This window comes from Mustela nivalis (assembly GCF_964662115.1).
Source record: "Mustela nivalis genome assembly, chromosome: 9".
Lineage (NCBI taxonomy): Eukaryota > Metazoa > Chordata > Mammalia > Carnivora > Mustelidae > Mustela > Mustela nivalis.
Genome location: NC_139028.1, coordinates 101,889,066 through 101,911,913, shown reverse-complemented (window position 1 = coordinate 101,911,913; position 22,848 = coordinate 101,889,066). Strand labels below are relative to the sequence as shown.

Below are 22,848 nucleotides of genomic sequence, written 5' to 3'. Positions count from 1 at the left end.
GACACAGGGATGATTATGGGATCGGGACCTAAAAGTCTAAATTTCATTAAGCAGTATTCTATTTTTTCTTCTGAGTACTTATTTGCATTTAAATTTATTTCAAACTTATAATGCTTTCTGTTAGAAGTTAGGAAGGGCAGATAAAAAAGCAGTAAAACTTATTTTGTACATAAGATTAGCGTATCAGCTTGGTATAGTAGAAGAGAAGAGATTGAATCTTTTGCGTAAGGTGACATTTTAAAGTGTCTTTGAATGACAATTATCTGTGCTATTCTAGTCCCTTATCAAAATTTATGATTGAGCACAGACTATAAACTTAATTGTTTGAATTTGTAGTGGGATGAATTTTAGCCTAATTTAAAACATGATCTAATGTTAAACCCTTTTTCTGCAAAATTTGTTTATTATTTAATATATATGTTCTTCATACACAAAGGTTTTAGATATTTTACAAAAGGTACTTACGTTGTTATTAATCACCTTTGATTTATTGATGGTATTTTAAATTTTACAACCGTATTAGAAATCTGAGTGATTCATTTCTTTACCAGCTCTAATTAAAGCAGCTACCTATGAAGTTCTAGAGAGGTGAACCATCTTCAGTTTGCAAAAATCATGGGAAATTATGTTAGCAAGATCATATTCACCTTTAAAAGCAAAAATAATTTCATTTAGTCTAACTTACGTGTTTTGAGTGCATTTTTTAAGAATAAATCTATGTTTGAAAAATTTAAGCAAATATGGTTAAAATTTTTAACTACCTCAGCTATGAGTATGAAGAATATGTGAGAAATTAAGTGGACTTTTAATCACCGTAACATGAGGATTTCAGACTTAAATACATCTTGCATAAAGGTAGTGTTAAAATACACATTTACATATAGATTTTTTTTGCTCACTCACTCTTAACTAGATTATAGAAATAAAATATTTTTTTAAATCAGTTTTCAAATGGTAGTCAATTAATCAGTCTTCAGAAGAAACACGCTAGTAGTTGGGATGCATGGTGTTTAAAAATCACTAGTCTAAAAAATGATTTTATTTTATTTTATTTTATTTTGGTATCTGAATTCTGTGCAAATCTTGTTAAAGGTGTGGGAATTCTTATACATACAGAACTTAACATATAGTATTGTAGGGTTGACAAACCCCTCTGAAACCCATTCATGAGGATCCCTTAGGCATGAGGGATCTCAAGTTTTAAAACCTGCCCTGTATAGCTTACTTATAATAATTTTTTTTGAAACTTTATATGGAGACTTTTCCAAAAAGTATTTTGCCAGTATTTAACTGTAATTTGTTTCTTAGAAGTGTTACTCCTGCACCTGGTTAAGAGGTGGTGAGGTCTAGTGGAAAGGCCAGCTCAGTCAGAGGAATCTCTGGGTCTGTAAGCTTTTCTCAAGCTTTACAACCAATTGGATTGTGACCTTCAGGGAAGTCACTTAACCTCTCAGGCTTTGATTTCCTATGTGACATCTACAGTCCCTGCAAGCAATTTTATGAGTAGTTTTATGATATCATGGTTTCATGATATGGTAAAATTCTTAATCAATTTGGGATTGACTCTGCTATTGATTTTTGGAGAAAATGCCCTAAGAGGTAAGGTGTACATCCATTGTGTCTTTTTACTGAATATGACTTTTCACAAGAGTTAATGTGACTCTACTTTCTCAAATGCCATATAAGTAAAAGTAAAAATCACAATTCTATCCTGATCACTTTGAGTTTCAACATATTTCATATGTTCTGGTTATAAACCATTGTTATTCTGAGTGTTGGAATTGTCATGTCCAATTCTGTGGCTTGTTTTTTTATTCTCTTGTGTTTTTTTGAGGAACAGAAGTACTTAATTTAGTACAATGTATCAGTCTTTTCATTACATTTTAAAATGGCAATATCTTCCTCTCTTATCTATTGTTTTTAATCCAAAGTCATTCATCTAACAAATAATGCTGTGGGGGATTGATGCATAAGAAATTATCACCAGCATGAAAAAACTAACAAGAAATGTCTCATAGGAAAAATAAGTCATCAACAGAGTTAAGGGTCCACTCAGTCACTTCATTCATTTAACAAATATTTACTGAACATTTACTGTGTGCCTGGTACTGAGTGGTACAGAATCCTGTTAGGTACTATCTGTAATGTTAAGAATTCACTTTTTAAAAATTGAGGTATTACTGACTTGTGGCATTATATTAGTTTTAAGTGTACAGCATAATGTTCGATATGTGTATGGATTGCAAAATGAATACCACAGTAAGTTTAGTAAACCTACATCACCACACATAGTTAACAATTTTTTCCTACCGAGAATCCACTTTTAAAAAATAATTTTTTAAAAAGACTTTATTTATTTATTTGAAAGAGATCACAAGTAGGCAGAGAGGCAGGGAGAGAGAGAGGGAGAAGCAGGTTTCCCACTGAGCAGAGAGCCCGGCGGGGCTTGAGATCATGACCTGAGCCAAAAGCAGAGGCTTTACCCCACTGAGCCACACAGGCGCCCCGAGAATCCACTTTTTAATGACCACATCATTCTATGGACCTTTGCATGATTTTTTTTTTTTTGGTTGGAAGTCATTCTAATCTTGGTGATTAAAATAGCCATTTATATGGACTTGAGAACTTTCAGAGGTACTGCGCTAAAGAAAAGGCAGGATAAAACAGCAAATTGAATTTCTTTTGGAAATGAATGTTAACTGCTTGAACTGGGACCCTTTTAAGTTATTTTACTGCATGTTTGGTCTGACTGTACTTGATTAAATAAAAATTTATAATCTGGATGACATGAAGATTTTTTTAAATATATCCCTTGAAATGAGAACACTACTGAAGTAACATCAGTCAACAAGCACACTATGTTTAAAAACATAAGGAGGTTTTAGAGCATGCTACATGGAGTTTGAATAATTTAATAGTAAAATATTAGGAGAAGAGTTAATTTTTGTTTCCTAATGTTTTTTAAATGAAAAAGAAGTTTGAAAAAAAAAGTTTGGGGTGGGGAAGAGTTAAAAATAAATAATATAGGGGTGTCTGGCTGGCTCAGTCAGTAGAGCATGTGACTCTTGCTTCCAGGATCATGAGTTCGAGCTCCACGCTGGGTGCAAAGATTACATAAAAATAAAATCTTAAAAAACAAACAAAAGCAAAAAAAAAAAAAAAAAAACCCCAAAACAAAAACAACCCCCCCCCCCATAAAAACCAAAAACCAAAACAAAAAACCCTGAAACAAACCAGTATAGCTTGACTTGGCTCTTCTAACTTTGAAGTCAACTTAATGGAGTTTAGTTAATCTTAAAAAATGCAATTGATAATATCATCATTGAATGTTTGAGCAAGATTCCCAAAACCTTAATTTTCTTTCTGGCTCTATCACTGATTAAATATGTGGCAAAGAGAAAGGCATGTTTGTGTTACATAGCTTACAGTCTGAAGTGGTGAGACTTGAATAATTTAAATGAAACATGTAATCGAACTTACGATGATACATACAAGATGTTGTGAATTTTAAAGCCTTGTATCAGACAAGTCAATTTCAAGATTAATTGAAAAGCCTTTTAAAGAGACCAAACTAAGGGTCAGTGCTGTAACCTTAATTTGTTACTACAAAGCAATGAACAGGGAAGACCATTTGTTGGGGATGAGCTTATATTTGTGTTTTATTTAGATGAGGTGCATTTTATTTTTGTGCGTCCCTTAGGAAAGGGAAACTGTCAACTACTTACTTTTCCTTGTCTTGGAAAATTTGCAGTAAAGTGAAAAATGGAAAATTAGAGATTTAACTGCCTTTGAATTTTTTTCCTTGCTGTGAAAACTACCTCTTTTCCCTTTTTTGAGGTGGGGTGGTGGCTAAAGCTGTGGAGATTTTTGTATGTTTTACTTTTTCTTCTTAAAGTCAGATAGAAATCTTTAAGTCTTCAGCTTTTTTTTAACGTGTCATAAGTCTGTGTTTATAGTCTAATTCCATTTTCCCCTTCTTCTACTGTAGGGAGCAAGAGAGCTGAAGGAGAGCCCGTTTCCCCAAAATTGGTAAGTACTTTCACGAGGGAGGGATAATGTGCCTGATGCTAGTTGGGTAGTAATTCAAATTATCAGTGATTTTTTTTTTCTTTTTCCCCAAAAAGCTCTCTCCTAGAAATGAGGCTTTACTGTTTGCACTGAGTGAAAGTGAATTTTTGTCTAATTTCACATAGCTATATCTCAAATGCATTTATGTTTCTAATAATACTGCTGGGCTTGCATGTTCCTACATTCGATAACCTGTTAAAATGTAAAGATCCCCTTTGCCAAAAATGTCCTTTATGCAGTGTTTAGAGCTGAAAATTCTAAAGTCAGGAATTTCAAAAGTTTAGGTTCCTATTGTGTTTTGTATTACTTAATATGCTGTTAAATTTGATGGCCTTAGTATGTGTGCAAAATGGCTAGGTTAATGTAACTATGGGAACCTCGACTTTGAAATTTGGGACTCTTAAGCATTTATATCCTTAAATTTAATGCTGGATTGGCTTCATGTCTGATATTACATTTTTAGTGTGTGTTGTTTAGATAATTCTAAAAGAGGAAAAAATAAGAGAGAGAGTGAAATGTAGCAGTGTGGGGGCATATAGGCAAACATATTTTTTTCCTAAGATCTACTTTAGTATCTACTCTAACAGCTTATAGATCATCACACTTTAATCATTTTTTTTGGAATGACTAATTCAGGATTGGAAATCGCACAGGGCAGTCTAGTGACCAAGGATCAAACAAATATTAACCTTATTTGGAGAGCATGTATTATAATCAAAAATTAAACCAGAGAGCCGGAATAGGATCATTCCCTAATACAAGGCAACTTGTTTTTGTTTTTGTTTTTTAAATTCTCTCTCTCAAATTTTAATTAATGTAGTGGCTGGAGTAGATATTTGGTTAAGGGTTCTTTTTGATAATTCACTGTCCTTGAGGTGTCTCTCTTACCTTTTAGGGATTGGGCTTTGAACATGAAAGGGAGGCATTTGAACCAGTTAACCTTGCATTTTACTACGTTTTTATTCTACTTGCCTTTCTCTCATGGAACCTTTTTAAATAAATAATCAAGACCCTATAGTCCTTTTCTTTGAGATGTGATAGAATCACAGAATCTTAGAGAGGGGACCCTAAGGGCTTTTCTCTTCCAGACTTTTACCGGTGTGGCAGTTTCTTCTCCTATATCCCTGACAGATTGTTATTCGGGTACATACTGAATACTACATTTAAAAAAAATGTAGCTCATTATTTTCTGTAATGTATTCTGAGGAATTCTAGTTCCTCAGAAATGAGTAACTATTACTGAGGTGGGGTGGGGGTGGGAAAAATGTTCTGTGGTCAAATAATTTGGGAAATGCTGCGTTAAACAAAGTTAAACAGGTTTCTTTACTGCAGGACTTCTCAGAACCTTTAATATGCTAATGTGCATTGTGAATCTCCAAGAGGGGGATATGATATGCAGCATTCTTGAATACTTCTAATGACAGGGAGCCCACTACCTCATAAGGTAACCCATTCCTTTTTCGTACAGCTCTAATCCTTAGCTCTTCCTTAAATTGATCTGAAATCTATCCTCCCGTAACTTCCACTTCTATTAAGTGCTTATTGGTTATGCCAAGATGACCACACCCTCTGGTGTTACTCTTTGTGTAGTAAATATTGATATGTTTCTGGCCAGGCTTATCTGGACAATTTTTTATCATTAAATAGCATTCTAGTAAATGTGGCAGTCAACTCTAAAATCTCTGCCTTGTTGTCACTGTGCTCTTATATACTACTCTCCAGACTCCATTCTGAATTTCTATGAGTTTTTTAAATTTACTTGCAATGTTCTTAGTGGGTATAGTTGGGCTGATTTTAGTAGACTTGCTTGATTTCTGTAAAGAAAGGTAGGAAATAGAAGAATGTGTATATTAGCTAGGAGTGGGCCCAGGGATATGAGGTAGAAACTACATTTCAGGATGAGCATTGGTGGTAGATAGAGATGTAAGACAATGCAGCCGACCATGATGAAGAGGGTGCTGCTGGGAACCCCTGACTTGATGCTGTGTTGCGATGGTGTAACCTGTGTAGGGATTCCTTTTCTTTTTCTAAATAAGGATCTGGCCCCTTCCCAAAAAAAACAACACACAGAGGAGAGATTTTTCAAACACATTCAGACATTATCATAAATCTAATTTTGTGTGTGTGTGTGTGTATGTATATGCGTATAAATCTAATCTAATGGTTAGGGCAACATCAGTCTCACTAGCTGAGGTGATTTTTGTCAACAGCTATTAATATCAAGACTTGAGCATAGTTACCTTGCCAGTGTCGGAGGGTAGCCTCTGAAATCAGGATTGCCAAGTTCTTTGTGCAGTAGTATTTTCTGTTGACATGTTGAGAGACACCAAAGAAGTACTGTCATGAAAATAAGAAAACAAACATTGTATTGTTTTTTTAATGTCATTTTATTCATGTTAGTAAATACTAGTTTTCATTAAGTGCTGCTAAAGAGCTTTATCATCTGTGATAATTTTTAGCACTATTAGGTTAAAAGTTAAAGATACTATTTATGTCTCAGCATTTTTGTGCAAACTGAAACCTGATATTTTAGTGTTTGACATGTGACAAGTAAGGACACATAGATCTGTCAAGACTTTCTACTTCTCTTAAATTTTATTTTTAAGTAATCTCTATACCCAGTGTGGGGCTCGAACTTATATCCCCAAGATCAGGAATCACACACTCTACTGACTGAGCCAGCCAGACACCCCCTACTTCTTTTTTAAAAAAATTAAACCTACTCTAGACAGTATTCTGCATAATATATAGATCAAAAGTGGAGTCTTGGGGCACCGGGCTGGCTTAGTCAGTAGAGCATGAGACTTGATCTCAGGGTCATGAGTTTGAGCCCCACATTCGATGTAGAGTTTTCTTAATTAAAACAAAACAAAACAAAACACCAACTGGAGTCTTACACCAAGTTAATATTTGGTATAGACCACTGAGCTGTCCATTTTTAGGGAATTCAGTCTAGGGGCACAGTGTTTTATGGGCTTATTGTTGGTTAATGAAAGTTGGTGCACAACTTGAGTTTTGATGGGAAAAAAAGTTTATACCAATTCAGGAACAGAGCAGTGTTTCTTAGCAGTACATTCAGAGGTACAGCATTACTACATTATTATAATCATAATGAAAGACCTAGAGGTCACATATCTCTAAGAACAACTGTACCCAGCAAAATAGTTAGAAAGCCCTTCCTTAGAGAGTTTGAAAATAGGGAAGCCGACAGTCTTCTCAGCAATATACTGTGTTGAGAAGTTTATTAGAAAGTTGATTTGTATGAATGAAAGAGTTAAGTATTTTAAGAATAGCATAGAACTTTGTAGTTTACAAAGGGTTTTTCAAATAAGATCATCTCTTAAACCTCGTAACAGTTTTATGAGTAGATGATATTTTTCCCGTTTTTCTGATTTATAAGCAAACAAATTAAAAACCCTGAGGCTGAGAGTGGTTACACAGCAAGTAAATGGAATCCATTTTTTCTTGTTTTAGGGGGATGGTGAGTGTGCTTTCCATATATCACAGCTGTCTTTTTTTAGTGGGATTTGATTATTATTTTTGTTTTGTTGGTTTGTGAAGTTTTTATTTGTTTGTGCTTTTGGTTTTATGTTCTTTGAAGGTGAGAAGCCGCTAGGTGTCCCAGGAGTTTGACATGTATAGTTCTGAAGATAACATATATTAGTATTTTGAGCTAGGCAATTGCCCTCTCTGATGGTAGCGTTTAGAGCTGCTAGGTGGTAAAAGGCCTTATATCTCAGTAAAGTGTGTCTATTACTGCTTTGTGAGTCTGTTTATATTTACCTTGTAGCAACTGATTTGTTAGTTGTAACTTACTGGAATTGGTCAAAATACGATAAATGATGTTTTTACAAATTTAGCAAATAAAACCTTTTCTATGATGCTATAAACTGCCCCCAAATTGTCATCATATGATAGCTGCATAAATTTTCTAAACCCCCAAAATAATTTTTAAACGGGTTCAACATGCGCTTGCCTTGTTTTTATAAGTTATAAATATATGTATATAATGTGTTTCTTTAGGTAGAGACCAATCTCTTAAAACTGCTATCCAGAAAGAGAACTTTTTGAAGAAGTAGGGTATAAAATGAATCTTCTCATCCTTCATAAGCTTTTCTATAACAAGTCACTAACTTTTTTAACCCTTCAGCTTTATTTTGAAATAAAATGAATAATTGGCATTTAGTCATGGCCAAATAAAATTTTGTGCCTTTCTGTGTGTCTAATAAGCAGACAACAATCTGATGAAGGAATAAAAGCTGTCAGCTCCTCATTAACTTGAGTTATGGGCTTCTTATCCTGCGAGGCACTCTTTGACATTTAGAGCCTCCAGGTTAAATCCTGGTTTTACTTCTTCTTTTCCTGAACATTTTGTTTCCTCGGTATCAGATTTTCTGAGACTTTAGCCATCTTCAGCTAATTTTTTTAAATTTAAAAATAAATGGATATTTTCTGTGGAAAAAAATGTCAAAACATCAATAATCTGAAAAACTGAAAGTAACCCTTAGTGCTACCACCCAGAGATAACCAGTAGCAAATTATGAAAGTGCCACCCAACCCGAACTCTTGACAGCTCAGAGTATTCCTGTTTCTACAGATCTTTGTCAGTTTGATAGACAAAACTCGTCTTCTTAAAATTTACATTTCTATGACTATTGAAGATGGATATTTTTCATGTTTTTTTGGTCATTCTTGTTCTTCTATGAGCTGCTTTATTCATATTTTTAAAATTTGTAAGCACTGTAACGTATAAATTATGTTAACCCTTTGTTTTGTATGTTGTAAGTTCTATATTGTAAGTTCTCCCTGTTTTTTAACCTGTTCTTTGTTTCCAGAGTTTACATGTGGAGTTGAACTATACTGTTCTGTGTTACTATCAGTAAAATCAAATATGGCCTTTTTATTGTTGAAAATACCCCTTTAACTTTAAGGTGATTCTTAATTTGACAAAAAATTATAAGAAATCATTTTTGGACATGCTTTCTAATAGAACCTTGCAAAAATTAAAACTAATTCAACAAATTCAAGTTGAACTCTAATATATATATGTGTGTGTGTGTGTGTGTGTGTGTATATATATATATATATATATTCGAATTTGCAACATATATATATATATATATATATATATATATATATATATATGTTGCAAATTCGAATAGGAAGATTATTTTACTATTTAAAATTAAAGGGAGAGCCCTAGGTGGCTCAGTCATTGGAGCATGTGACTCTTAATCTCAGGGTTGTAAGGTCAACCTGCCCCTTGGGTATAGAGATTACTTAACAAAATCTTACCAAAAAATAACAATAAAGTGATGCTATAGTTTTAACATTTACTTTTGTATATAGAGTACACTTACATGATAAGAAAAACCCCGGTCTTAGTAACTTCATGATTCTGATAATTAGTTATTTATTACAGTTCTATAGGTTTTCTAAGATAATAAGTAGCTAAAAACTGCTTTTGTAGTTTATCAAAATATATCTCCTTTTGCAAATGGTCTCCCCTAAACATGCTGTCTTTTTTTGGTTAATAATTTTTTGGTTGATAGTATGATTGTATAGTAATCCTTTCCTAGCTCTATGGATGTTATATTTGAAGGAATTTTATATTTTTGACATTTACTATTTTTTAAGTTAGAGTGTGTTGGTATTACATAACAAAAATAAATCCTAGGGGAAAGATTGCCAGTGATGTTTTAAGTCTAGCAAGATTAAGCAAATTTAATGAAAATTAATATTCAGAGGAATATATTTTCTAGTTATTGATCGCATTGTAACTATTAAGGAAGGTTTTAAAGAAGTTTTAAGAAAACTTAGGTTGAATATGGACTTGATCCATAGGTAAATAACTTTTGGAAAGTGTAAAAAGATTATGAATCTCATTGAATTGGTTTAAGGAGTAGTGGTTCTTTCAGATTCCTGATTGTTCCCTTCCTCGGTTTGTAAGAATGCTAAAAAGCTGCTGTAGCTACAGGTTTTATAGGTACAAAGAGGAGAAAGGAAAGAAGTAAAGTTTAAATTTATTTTGGCAAAAGCAAACTTCTGCTTTGGGAGGTTGCCTCAAATCATGTCTAAGGCCACATTCAAGGAAAAGGAAAAAAATTTAAAAGAGAAATTAGTCATTAAGTTCATTTAAATTGTGGTGATGAGCAGAGAAGAATGGGAAAGCTCACATGCACAAGTTCAGACCTTTGACATTATTGCCACAGTTACACACACAGCCAAAAGAGATGTGCTGGCAGGCGTGAGGAAGGTGGTGTTCGTTGTCAGGCTGGAAATGTCTGATCCATTGCTAGACCACCACCTCTATTAGACATGAGAGGTTTATTTTTTTTAACATGCTTATTGTAACTTTATGCAGAGCAGAGTTAGATTGCATTGTATCTGTGGAAAGTATTAATTTGTTAAATGTAAACCTTTAGATGATATGAGAATTTTCCTGTTTTGAGTTTTATTTTTAAAATAGAGTAAGAATCTATCCAGACGAAATCACACCAGTCTTCTTTAAACTCTGAGAGACCCTGAACTTTCCAGTTCACTCTGTGTGATGTTTAAAAATGTATGACCCTGTTGTTGTGTGTCTCTAAGGAAAGTGCATCCTGGATGGTTGTAGTCTTGACCTCTAGATTCCCAGCTCATCTGAAGAAGTGGTCTTGTTCAGCTCTGTGTTCTGTGTCCTCAGAATGCAGGATGTACCATGATGCTGAGCATGTAAGCATGCTTAGATGTTTTCATGACGAGATTAAACCCTCACCCCACCCCCGTTTCTTACTTACTTGAAGTGTTTTGTGGAGGAATGTTCAGTGAATTAAACCCAGAAAGATTTGGTACTAATTCCTTACAAAACTATTCATTTTGGAAAGAAATCTGTTTGGGAAACTTCTTGCTCTGTGTTAGAGCATCAGATAATTTTCAGCTAATGTAATTTCTTTTATTTAACACGAATATTTCCTTTATGATCCAAAACATTTTATGATCTCCACAGCTGCAGTGAGAAGAGGAGTTTATTTTAAACGGAGGCTGAAGAAACTGTAGAATTAGCAGACATAAGAGAAAGTGGAGAAGCTGGAGGATGGAGTTGCAGACTCTACAGGAGGCACTTAAAGTGGAAATTCAGGTTCACCAGGTATGTTCCATTATTGGTTTCTCCGTGATGTGTTGTTAAGTAATGGCTAAGATTAGTAAGCTGTCCCATCTCTGAATTTTCAGTACACTTTTGAATCGTCTTTCAGATAGTTGTCTGAGGGTCATGTCATTTACCTTTTATTGCTAAATAACAAACTCACTGACAGTACTTCTAAGAATTTTAATAAAGTATTCCTGACTTCCTTTTTCCAGAGAAAAAAATGGAAAATATTTTTTCATAGACTAAAGGTGTTAAAAAAAAAAAAACAAACAAACTCTTTTTTGGGGTTCATTTGAAGAACTTTGTTCATGTGAATTAACTTGTATATTTTAAGTAATGAGACATGTTTAAATTGACACTGAAGTTTTTTTTACATAACTCAGCTTTATGCCTTGATTCTGGTCTTTAGTAAAGAAAACATCACTGCCAGAGCGCCTGGGTGGCTCAGTCTGTTAAGCCTCTGGCTCTTGATTTTAGCTTAGGTCATGATCTCTGGGTCATGAGATCTAGCCCCTTTTGGGCTCCATGATCAGCATGGAGTCTGCTTGGGATTCTCTGTCTCCCTCTCCATCTGCTCTCCCGCCTCCATCTCATACTCACTTTCTCTCTCTCTCTCAAACAAACAAACAAACAAACAAACAAAAAAAACCCAACAAAAACTTCACTGCCTTCACAGATGTTTAAATTTCAAATATTATGATTCTTAAAATTTACCTCAGGTACATAGGCTAAACAAACCTAAAAATATGTAAGTAAATATATGGAGTAATTGTTTATATAATATTAATAAAGTAATATTAAATATGTATAACATACTTTATATACATAATACAGCTTAATTAATATAACTAATCCAGAAATGAAGCTCTCCTTAAATAACTGGGTCATTACCATATATCTTGTAAACAGAATGTCACTGTTTCTATCTCCTTTCTAGACATTAGCTGGATGTGGTCCCAGGCTCAAGATAAACTGATATACACATACAATCAAAAGTGATAAATGATGATGAATTAACTACTTTTGAATGTTTGAGATGTAGAAGTAGAAAGGGGAAGGGAACAAGTTTCCCTTGTTTTATCTAAATAGTTCAATGTAAAGTTAATTTCTGAAATTGTTGGAAGCACCCCTTGGGCTTTTGATAACTACTAAAATTTGCAAGTTGCTTAGAATTAGGGTGGATGAGAGCTTACAGGAAAGCTTCAAAGGCATACACACACTTTTAAGTCTCTATGTATGCAGAAATTCCTGCTTCTGCTTTGGATCTGTTAAAATTTTGCTCAGCAGTAGTTTTACAGGTTGCTGTGTACAGGTGGGCTTCTCCAGGTGAAGTGTGTTTTGTTTTACGGTAATTTTAAGAAATTTAGTATATAATAAGTTATGCACATTTTTTTTATTTGGCCTTGTTCTGTTACTAATTGAGGAGAATAAAAATTTGTTTATAAAATCAAGCTTGTCTTTTTTCCCAGATGTAAGTATTTTAATGTAGAGTTGTATTGAATACTTAATTTGGCTGAATGACAAATGACAACAGTTAAGTTCATAATATGTTCATCATCATAGAAGGAACTTCTGGAGAACAATAACCAATCGGAAATTTGTATGGATCAAAGATATTTAATGAAGTTGTATGTGATTTTAGGAGATATTCCTCCTCTCAAGAAATTTGGAGATGGCAGCATTGACATTCTGCTTTTATTTCATTCTCACAACATATGAAAAAGTCTCAAATAAGACTTTCTTGACTCATCTCCTTAATTGAACTAAATTACTAAAAATGAGAATTTTTTTTTAAAAGGAGAGGGAGAGAGAATCCCAATCAGGCTCCATACCAAGGGTGGAGCCCAACATGGGGTTTGATCTCATGACCCTGAGATCCTGAACTGAGCTGAAATTAAGAGTCAGATGCCTAGGGGCACCTGGGTGGCTCAGTGGGTTAAGCCTCTGCCTTCAGCTCAGGTCATGATCTCAGGGTCCTGGGATGGAGTCCCAATGTTGGACTCTCCGCTCTGCAGAAAGCCTGCTTCCCCCGCCCCAGCCTGCCTCTCTGCCTACTTGTGATTTCTCTCTCTCTCTGTCAAATAAATAAATAAAATCTTTATGTTAAAAAAAAAAAAAAGAGTCAGACGCCTAACCAATGGAACCACCGAGGCACTCCTAAAAATGAGAAGTCAGTTTTTAAAACATTTGTCAGAGAGAGAGAGGGGGAGTGTGCATTCAAGAGAGAGCTGGTGCACAGCAGAGTGGCAGGCGGGGGGAGAAGTGGGCTCCCCACTGAGCAAGGAGGGCAATGTGGGACTCGATCCCAGGACCCTGGGATTGTGACCTGAGCCGAAGGCAGACGCTTAACCGACTGACCTATCCTGGCATCCCAAAAACGAGAATTCTTAAATATTATTTTGCTTCTTTATTTTTAATTCACATGTACCAATTTTATGAAAATCGTAATCATGAAAAAATTTAATGTTTATTCCTTTTTAAAATCTAATTTAATTTTTAAAATTACATTTATTGACTCAAAAGGGATATAATGTTCTTCTGAAAGTTATCCTAGTCTCTTAATATTTACATTATTTATTTCTTTATATATTCAACTTTTTTTTAGGATAAATCAGGAGCTTTTATATTCATCCTTAATTATTACACATTTTGTGCAATAATAATCATTTATTTTTATGTTGATTGATAATATTTCAACTTATATACTTACAAAACATATATTTGCACTGTAATTACATTTAGAATACTTTCCTATCTGGGGAAAATTACTAAGTATTAGTAGTAAATACAAGTGACGTGCCTTGTTTGTAAATCTGATGTTGTTATTCTGGTTGGATATGTGGTAACCTACATGATCACTGATCATGAAAAGTTCAGGAATGCCAGAAATAACATCAACGTAGGCTCTGGCTATTAGGCTGAGGCCAAAGCCAGATCATACATTTGACTAAATATGGGAGCAAAAGCCTCCCCTTTGCATTTCCAGGTAAGGATGGAATTAGTGCTGAAATTGAGCTTACTGGATAGAAGCATGTTAGGAAAGTATTGCTGTGGTAGAAGTATATTTTTCTATTCTTTATGGAGAAGGAGATGGCTAAGAAAGTTGCAATGTATGTATGGGTTGATGTTGAGTAAATGTGAAATAGTAATGGCCTGTGATGAGTAGCTCATCTTTTTTGAGAAATTGCCTTTTTAATTATTCTTACATGAATTTGATGGAAACCATATTTAAACTTTTGGAGTATGTATGGAATGGAGCATAGTATAAAGCAGAGATTAGCAAACTTTTTCTGTAAGGATGGTAAAATGTTTTATACTTTGTGAGACATTTGTGGTCTCTGTCACTACTACTCTGCTGCTGTATAGACAAAGCAGCCATAAATAATATATAAATGAATGGGTGTGGCTGTGTCCCAATAAAACTTTATTTATAAAAACAGATTGTAGGCTCGATTTCTCTATGAACTATAGCTTATGCTGACCCTTGGAGTAAAGTATATCCTCATAAAAAATTGCTGCATTCTTGCAAAATAAAGGAGTTTAATTTTGATTACATAGTGTCAGCTTAAAGTCATGAGGGATTTGGATGGTCTAGTTAAGTTGACTAGCTTCTTCTCCTGTCCTGCCTCTGATTGTCTAAAATTGCAGCTTGAGTACTTATAGATAGAAAAGTTGGTTTCTTTATTTCCTCCAGGAGTGGAGGATTAGAGTGGTTATCAGTTTTTAAGTTCCAGTGTCATGGAAGAAAATGTTTTTTGGCTTTAAAAAAGCAACTTTAGGGTGCCTGGGTGGCTCAATGGGTTAAAAAAGCAACTTTTAGGGGCCCCTGGTTGGCTCAGTTGTTAAGCATCTGCCTTCAGCTCAGGCCATGATCTTGAGGTCTTGGGATTGAACTCCTCTACCCCTCCTCCCTGCTCATATGCATGCTCTCTCTCTCTCTCTTTCTCAAATAAAGATCTTAAAAAAAAAAAAAGGCAACTTTAGTGTAGTAGCCAACTCTCTAGTAACTAAATTAAAAAAGAAAATTAAGGATATAGTAGCCAACTCTCTAGTAACTAAATTAAAAAAGAAAACTAAGGATATTTTTCATTGAAAAATGAGGCTAATCTTTAGGCTGCACTGGTGAAAAATATATATGTATAAAGTGTGTTCATTGTCACTGAGTTCTTAGAATGTGTGTTGTTACTGTTTTGTAGATTAAGGCCAGATATAGAAGAGTTAACTACTGTCACATATGAAGTAGAACATAATAACATGTACCTTGTATGTATAGAAGTTATGTGGTTGGCACCTCAGCTATCCAGAATGCATCTTAGCACCTGAAGTAAGGCTCCTGACCAACTACAGTAAATATCAGAAGTCATTCACTGAAGAGTATACATTTTATTCAAGGGGCGTTTCTTAAGCTATTACAACCTATTTGCTCATCTTAGAACTAGTTCACTGTACATATCACACAGCAGATCAGAAGCCACAGATTTGAGTTGGGGTTCAGGGGCTATTGGAGGAGACTAATAATAGTAACAGGATTTCCTAGCTAACTCCTTGTCATTAAGAAATAGATCGAAAAACTAAAATGCAGACAATGAGAAATCTTTAAATCATAGCAGTTTGGGGTCTTTGTTTTAAGGACCTGGTACAGTGTTTATAGAATAGTATATTAACTGATGTAATCATGCCTCTAAGTATCTGTCAAAGCTGACTTTTTTTCTCTTTAAGATAAGGACAGATAAGTATGTATTTTAGAAATATTATGAGTAAAAACTTTTAAAGTACCTTGACACTCCAAGAGAGGGACAGATTTTTTAGTTACATGAAAAATTTACTTGGGGAACAGCTTATTCCCAGATAACTTTTAGGAATCAGCTTTCTGATATTTTTTTGTCCTTCAAATTTTTCTGTCCTGGTTATTGTTATTTTTGGGCAATGATGCTCTTAGAAGTTGGATTAGGTCAGAAGATGTCCATTTTTCTTTCTTTTTCTTTTATTTGGACTTCTGCTTTCCCGAGTAAATGTCTTTCTTTTTGAGTATTCTCGTAGCACTCTCCTTCCCAGAGGAGCCCAGGTAGGTAGAGTTTGTGTTGTTGCTCCTTCACTTCCTTACTCTCAAATACTGAGCATCATAGCTCCGCGGAGTACCCCCCCCCCCAGAAGACAGTGGCAAAGTCCGCAGCTGATACTAGCCTCCTTTTGTGGTGAGAACCAAACCAACGAACTTGCCAGATCTGTAGCTTGCTGTATACAAACAGGCCTTTTTTGTTAGGGGAGCAGCTTCTTTCCAGGCTTTTTGGGACTCTAAACAATGACAACATTTTAAAGGGATGTTTGGCTTTTGGAGCATCCAGCTTGTTTAAATTGCTTTTTAAAAGCCCCCATCCCTTGGGACGCCTGGGTGGCTCAGTTGGTTAAGCAGCTGCCTTCAGCTCAGGTCATGATCCCAGTGTCCTGGGATGGAGTCCCACATCGGGCTCCTTGCTCGGCAGGGAGCCTGCTTCTCCCTCTGCCTCTGCCTACCATTCTGTCTGCCTGTGCTCGCTCCCCCCCCCCCCATAAATAAATAAAATCTTTAAAAATAATAATAATAATAATAATTAAAAAAGCCCCCATCCCGCACTCCATCTCCAGATTTGTTAAAATGCAGGAGCTTTTAATTTCAAACTCAAAGTGGTAGTTTGGTGTATATATATACATGTATATATTAAGAAGAGTGTCTCAGTAACCTTTTTTATGGCTCATATATGGCTTTTGGTCTGTTCCGATTGTGTGTTGCTTGTTTTTTTCTGGGAAACTTAAAATTTTAGATTTGGGGGGCCAAGTCCAATTAGCCATAGTGGATTAATATATAAGACTGATGGCTCCTTTTCTCTCTTTATTACTAGAAACTGGTCGCTCAAATGAAGCAGGATCCACAGGTAAAGTACTACTTTTATTCATTTAATTTTTAATTTAAAATAATTAAAAATAACTATAAGATGCTAAAATACAGACCAGGACTTAAGTTTTAGAAACTATCTCCTCTCTAGCAGCAATTGTTTTTAGCACATTAGTCTTCATGTTACAAGTGTTTAGAAAAATCTAGTCAATCTGTTATAGTGTAGCTATCATTTTATCTTTGTTTCTGTTATTTTGCTTTTATGTTCATTTCTTTGAGTATTTGGGGGGAAAGACTGAGTTAATATTCTTCATATGGTTTGCATTTCACTTCCATAAGCCTGCTTATTCAGAGTCAGCTTTTGAGACTTTGTATTCTCCAAATTATTGTATATGACCCAGAACAATTCTTAGATTCTCATAGCTTATATAGTACAGGTACAGTACAGAACATTTAAATACTTAATTCCACTATGATTAAATAATTTCAGAATAATTTTTAAAGAAATTTTTAAAAATTATCTTAGAAAGGGCTCTTAAAGAGGGTTTAAAAGTACCTTGTATGATAACCTAGCAGATATTATTTTCTCTTTAAATTCTCATAAGTTTTTGACTTAGACATTTTTTTCTCTATCCCTGAAGAGAAATCTTCCTAAAAAGTTATTTTGCCTTTGATGATTACATTTATTGTTCAGGTAGTGTCTCTTTTGTAGCCATTAGGCAGTGGGTCACAAGTTTGGAGAATATTTATCAGACTTTCAGGATTTGTTTACCCATAAATTTTTTAACAGAACATTTAGGACCATTTGTGTGTGTGTGTGTGTGTGTGTGTGTGTGTGTATTATACAGCCGTGTGTGTGTGTGTGTGTGTGTGTGTGTGTATAACACACACACACAAATATATATGGCTGTTAAACATACCATACATTCCCCGTTGCAAAGTTAAGAAAATAAATTCCAGGATTAAAGAATGGTACTGAAGCAGATTGATATTTTTGGAAATGGGAAATATATTCATTTCTCCAAAAACTTAGCACCCAGTGGCCTAACTAGTGTGTGTTAACATAATCCATGGATTCTGAGGGCTGGCATTATGGCCCACATTTAACTCCTGTTTGACAGTCCTGCTTCTTTGAGAAGCTTTCCCATTTTTATTTATTTTTTAAAGTGTATTAAAATTTAAATTAGATTTAGGGAACCAAGAGGCAGTGGACCTTAGATTAATAGACTCTTTCATATGTAATATGGTAACCTACATTGTCAGCAACTGAAATATTAGAAAATTTTAGCATTTCTGATAGAGCTGGTGGTCATGTAACAGAGTAATCTTAACTCAAAAGAATCTGAAGGGGCAGTAAGTTGTTGGACAGCATTGTGAGTGATCTCATTAGTGAAGCCTTATATCAAGTATAAAAAAGACAATGTAGAGTAAACTTGAGGGGGAGGATGTGTGCCCCACCTCTGGCAGAAGACCAAGCAGGGGGAATCAAAAGAAATGCATGTGAAACAATGAAGAAAAAGTAGTCTTTTATTGGAATGGTGTTCAGTCTGTTAGTAGACTGTCCTGCTGCATTAAGCATTTGAAAATTTTAATTTTGGATTTTTTCCCCACTTGAGTAAAAAGCAAGCACACTCAGTGTATCTCATCTAAAATAGTATTCTTTTTTGATTCCTAGAATTTTAGAACTGAGAAAATACCCTGGTAGTCAGTGTGTTAATTTGAATGATGTAGTGTTAAGGCGGTTGCAGCACTGATAGCATTTCAAATCTAGGCTAAAATAACAAATGTACTCTACTAAATAAGAGAGAGGGCAAGTAGAGAAAAACTCTTATTGTTATTGATAATGCCTTTAAGTATGCAGTGTATGCATACTTATAACTTCCATTTTCCTGCTTTTGTCTGATTAGTGGAGCTTGAGGTTTTTTGTCAACTGATACTTTCTATAAAGAATAAAATGTTTCAATAGGAAGGAATACTCTTACAGTACAAGATGCTAAGATATAAAACTTCTTGTAATTTGAAACAATTGCGAAGGAACTGCTCCTGTTCCAGTGTTAGGAGCTACATTTAGGATCTGTGCATTAGGTGGTGATAATATTTAATGCATGACAAATTTGATTGGCTAAATGCTTAAGATTGCTTCATCATTTGTAATACAGTATGCATAAAGTCTTCTTGCTACTATTCTGTTAACAAATGAAATATCTTTCTCACAGATATTTTTTCTTTCCAATCAGAATGCTGATTTAAAGAAACAGCTTCATGAACTCCAAGCCAAAATCACAGCTTTGAGTGAGAAACAGGTAGGGAAAAAAGGGGGAGGGGGCATATTTTTAACATTGTGTTCTAAAGATATGTCTGCTCGAGGCTTCTAGGAGAACTGCTATTTTTCCTCATGTGTGAAAATAAGTGTGGGCAGCCAGACTCAGTTTTAATTTTGTTTGAGCTCTGTTTATCTATTTTTATTTTTGGTTGAAATCAGTGTCTAGAGTATCCCATGGGTATATGTTCCTGGCAGATACCTAAAAGCAATGTGGCAGGCTGCTGTTAACTATGTTAATTAAACTCTATAGTTTACCCATAGGGGAAGGAGGTAAAGAAAGTTAGTGGGAGTATGTGATAGAGAATCTTGTGGTTGCTGGATGTGTCTTGTTAACCTGTTTTAAAGGCTTAAGATGACATGTAACTTACCGTGGAGAAAATGGTTGTAAATAAATTGCTGTAAATGTAGGTCTCCCATTCTGATTATTGTCATACCTTTATGTTATTCTTTATTAGATAGTGACCTATTACATGAAGAAACTTTGGTGGCACCTTGCTCTATATAAATAAATCTATATAGAGCAAGAGAAGAGCATCTTGCTTTTTTTCCAAGGACATCTGCAAAGTTTTCTTTGGAATTTCTTGTATAATGACCTCTACTTCGCCAATTCACGCAGCTCCTGCCACCAGGTGGAGTGTGACAATTGATAGAGCTCTTAGTAAATGTCTATGGTAATCTGACAAAGCATTTGTTTCCTGTTCCTTCCCCACCACTCTCCCTCTGGTTGAAAGGAGTTTTCTGTCTTGGTGTAGGTGAACGTGCAAACCAAAAGCATAAGGTGATTTTCAATTCATAATTCCTGCTAGTGACAGCTTATTGAAGATTTTTGAGTAAACAGTTCTCAATAATTGATTTTCTTTTTCTTTTTTTTTTTTTAACTTTTGTTTAGTGAAATAATAGTAATGAGAGTAATGTATCCCTGGAGATTTCTGATTGTGTTTGTATTGTGTTTTCTATTTTGTTTTCACTTAACTAAGAGGAGAAATAAATTTTGAGAACTATGTGGAATGGATATGAGTTGTTAATTGTTCAGAACAGAATCTTTTTCCAAGCTGAGTGAACAACAGCTTTTTTTCTCCCTGTTCCTGTTCTTATGCTTCTGCATACCCCCCTTGTCTTCTCTAGAGACAGGAGATATTTTAGATTAGGGAATTGCCAAACTAAAATTGGGAGGAGATAGCGTGGTAGAGAACAATTTGTAAGAAAAAATATAAACAGAGTTCGTTAGTATGTATTTGGCTCTGAAAGTGATTCAGTCTCTAAAGTCAAAATGATGTGTGTTAGTGAAAGTGTTCTAGCTTTAGAATTCTGTTAGCGTTGAGCCTCCTTATAGTTTCAGGGTTAGTTTGACAAGATGCCAATGAATGAGTCACTTTTGCTGAAAAATTCACGTGTTGCAGCCAGGAAAGAAGGTGAGAACTGATTAGTGGAGTAGGGGTGGGGGATGCTGTCACAAAGTTAAGACAATCTAAGCTACATTTGGGGAAAATGGGGCAATTGAAAAAATTTACATTTATTTGAAATTTTTGTTTGTGGGAACTGATGTGAAGATTTAGTTTATTTCTATAACTTTTTCTTTAATTTCTTTTTTTTTTAAACTAGGGACCTTAGTTAATAGAAAATTGTAACCATTTACGTTTATGTTCACTTAGACATTTCATCAAGTGGTAAACTGTCATCTGAACTAAGTTTGAATTTTAGAAGCTGGGCCTTCCTCAGACTTATTTCCAACATAAAACATTGATAATTCAGTTTGAAATAGTTTTCTTTTACAACAAACGCCTAATGCGGAATGCCTAGCATTTTGTTTTTCCTTCTCAAAAGATCTACTTAGCCTCTGGCAAAACACTGATTTTCCTTTTACTTTCATTACTAAAATCTGAATTACCTTACTCACATGGCAGATATTTTAATTTAACATTAATTTTTTTGGTTGTGAGAAAAATGCTAAATTCAGCAAAGTACAAAGAATGTCATAATCCAGAATTAACAGCTACTAACCATTATCATTATTTGTTTCTATTCCTTTTATACTATGTTCACTTTTCTATTGTCATTTTTTCTATAGCCACTTAAAAATTTATACAAGTAATAGATGCACACATGCTCTTTTTTTGCTTTATTAAAAAAACAAACATTGTGGATAGTCATTAATTCTTACAGTGGGCACTTATTCTTATTTGTTATTACTACCTCAATCTTTGGTACTTAATCAGTTTCTTCCTCAAGACTAATTATGAAATGTTATGCTCCATTTGGGAAAATATGGTCTTTAGTGAGCATCTTTCATGGCTAAAACTCAGTGAATTTCATTGAATTCTTGGTTAGAAGGTTCCAGTGTTTTCAAACTGTAACTTGAGATTTTTGAATAAACTCCCTATTGCAGATTTTGAAATCAGCTCCTTGGCCCACAGGGCTTTAATTTGTGGTTGACAGTTTTAACTCAGGAAATCCCCAGACTTGATTGGTTAAACCAATTACATGGTATAGAGCCATTAAAAAATCATGATTTCAAAAATATTTTAATGATAGAGGATGTGCTCTTGATAAAGCAAGTGAAAAAGTACATGCAGCTTCATATGCATTATAATCCCACTTTTGACTGTGTTTTATGTATGTATGTATGTAGGCATGTAAATACATAATAGAAACAGTGTCACTATGGAGTGTTGGAAGCTGATGAATTTACAGGTGGTTTATTTTTTCTTTATGGTCTTAATGTATGTTTGCTTTAATCTCTACAGTCAATATGTTGCCTTTTTATAACCAGGAATAGACAAGAAACATTATTTTAAAAAATTTTTAACACCAAACTTTTGTCTGTTCTACAGAGAGTTAGCATTTAAATATCCAGTGACATTCTCCTCATGGTATATGAACCTCTCTATTCAGAGAATCCATCTATTTTAAATACTACTAATACTGAAGTATAGAAGCAACTATTAATTTCTTTAATAGGGTTCATTCTTATTTTGCACCCCTTCCTCCTCATTTTGGCATGATGTGTGGTCTTTTGCTTGTCAGAATAGAGGTTAGATAGTTTTTTAAAACAGTCATCTTGCATTTGATGCTTTTTTAAACTGAAATTATTATGAACATCTAACATTTTTGAGGGTTTTTTAAAACTACGATTTTTATAGGTTCAAATACTTAGTGGTCTGGCTATAGATTATAATTTGGTTATTCCTCTAATATTTGATGATAGGATGTTTCCAGTTTTTTGCTGTTACAAATACTGCTATGGTAGAAATGCGTGTGTGAATTTGTTTGTCTCTGATTGCCTTAGGATACATTCTTAGGTGTGAGATTACTGGATGTATTGGTCGGCTATTGCTGTAATAGTTCTGCATAACAAACCAGTGTTGTATTGAGTAGCTTACAACATTTATTTTCTCACTGGATCTGTATATCACCTTGAGTTTTCCTGATCTAGGCTAGACACATCTACTTGAGTTT

The 22,848-nt window shown here is 34.4% G+C and overlaps 1 protein-coding gene across 48 annotated transcripts in view; it reads left to right on the top strand.

The window, feature by feature from the left end:
• Nucleotides 1-22,848, top strand: part of PHF21A (PHD finger protein 21A) — a 192,735-nt gene that overhangs the window by 24,745 nt on the left and 145,142 nt on the right. For 19 of the 48 annotated variants that reach the window (XM_082747427.1, XM_082747428.1, XM_082747426.1 and 16 more), the window contains 4 exons: nt 3,989-4,029; nt 11,057-11,197; nt 17,077-17,109; nt 19,307-19,372. In XM_082747427.1, coding sequence (XP_082603553.1) covers nt 11,144-11,197; nt 17,077-17,109; nt 19,307-19,372 — 153 coding nt within the window. In that variant the 5' untranslated portion in view covers nt 3,989-4,029; nt 11,057-11,143. Of the gene's footprint in view, nt 1-3,988; nt 4,030-5,400; nt 5,513-11,056; nt 11,198-17,076; nt 17,110-19,285; nt 19,373-22,848 lie in introns of all 48 variants that reach the window. The other 29 variants (XM_082747423.1, XM_082747407.1, XM_082747416.1 and 26 more) reach the window with 3 other exon arrangements.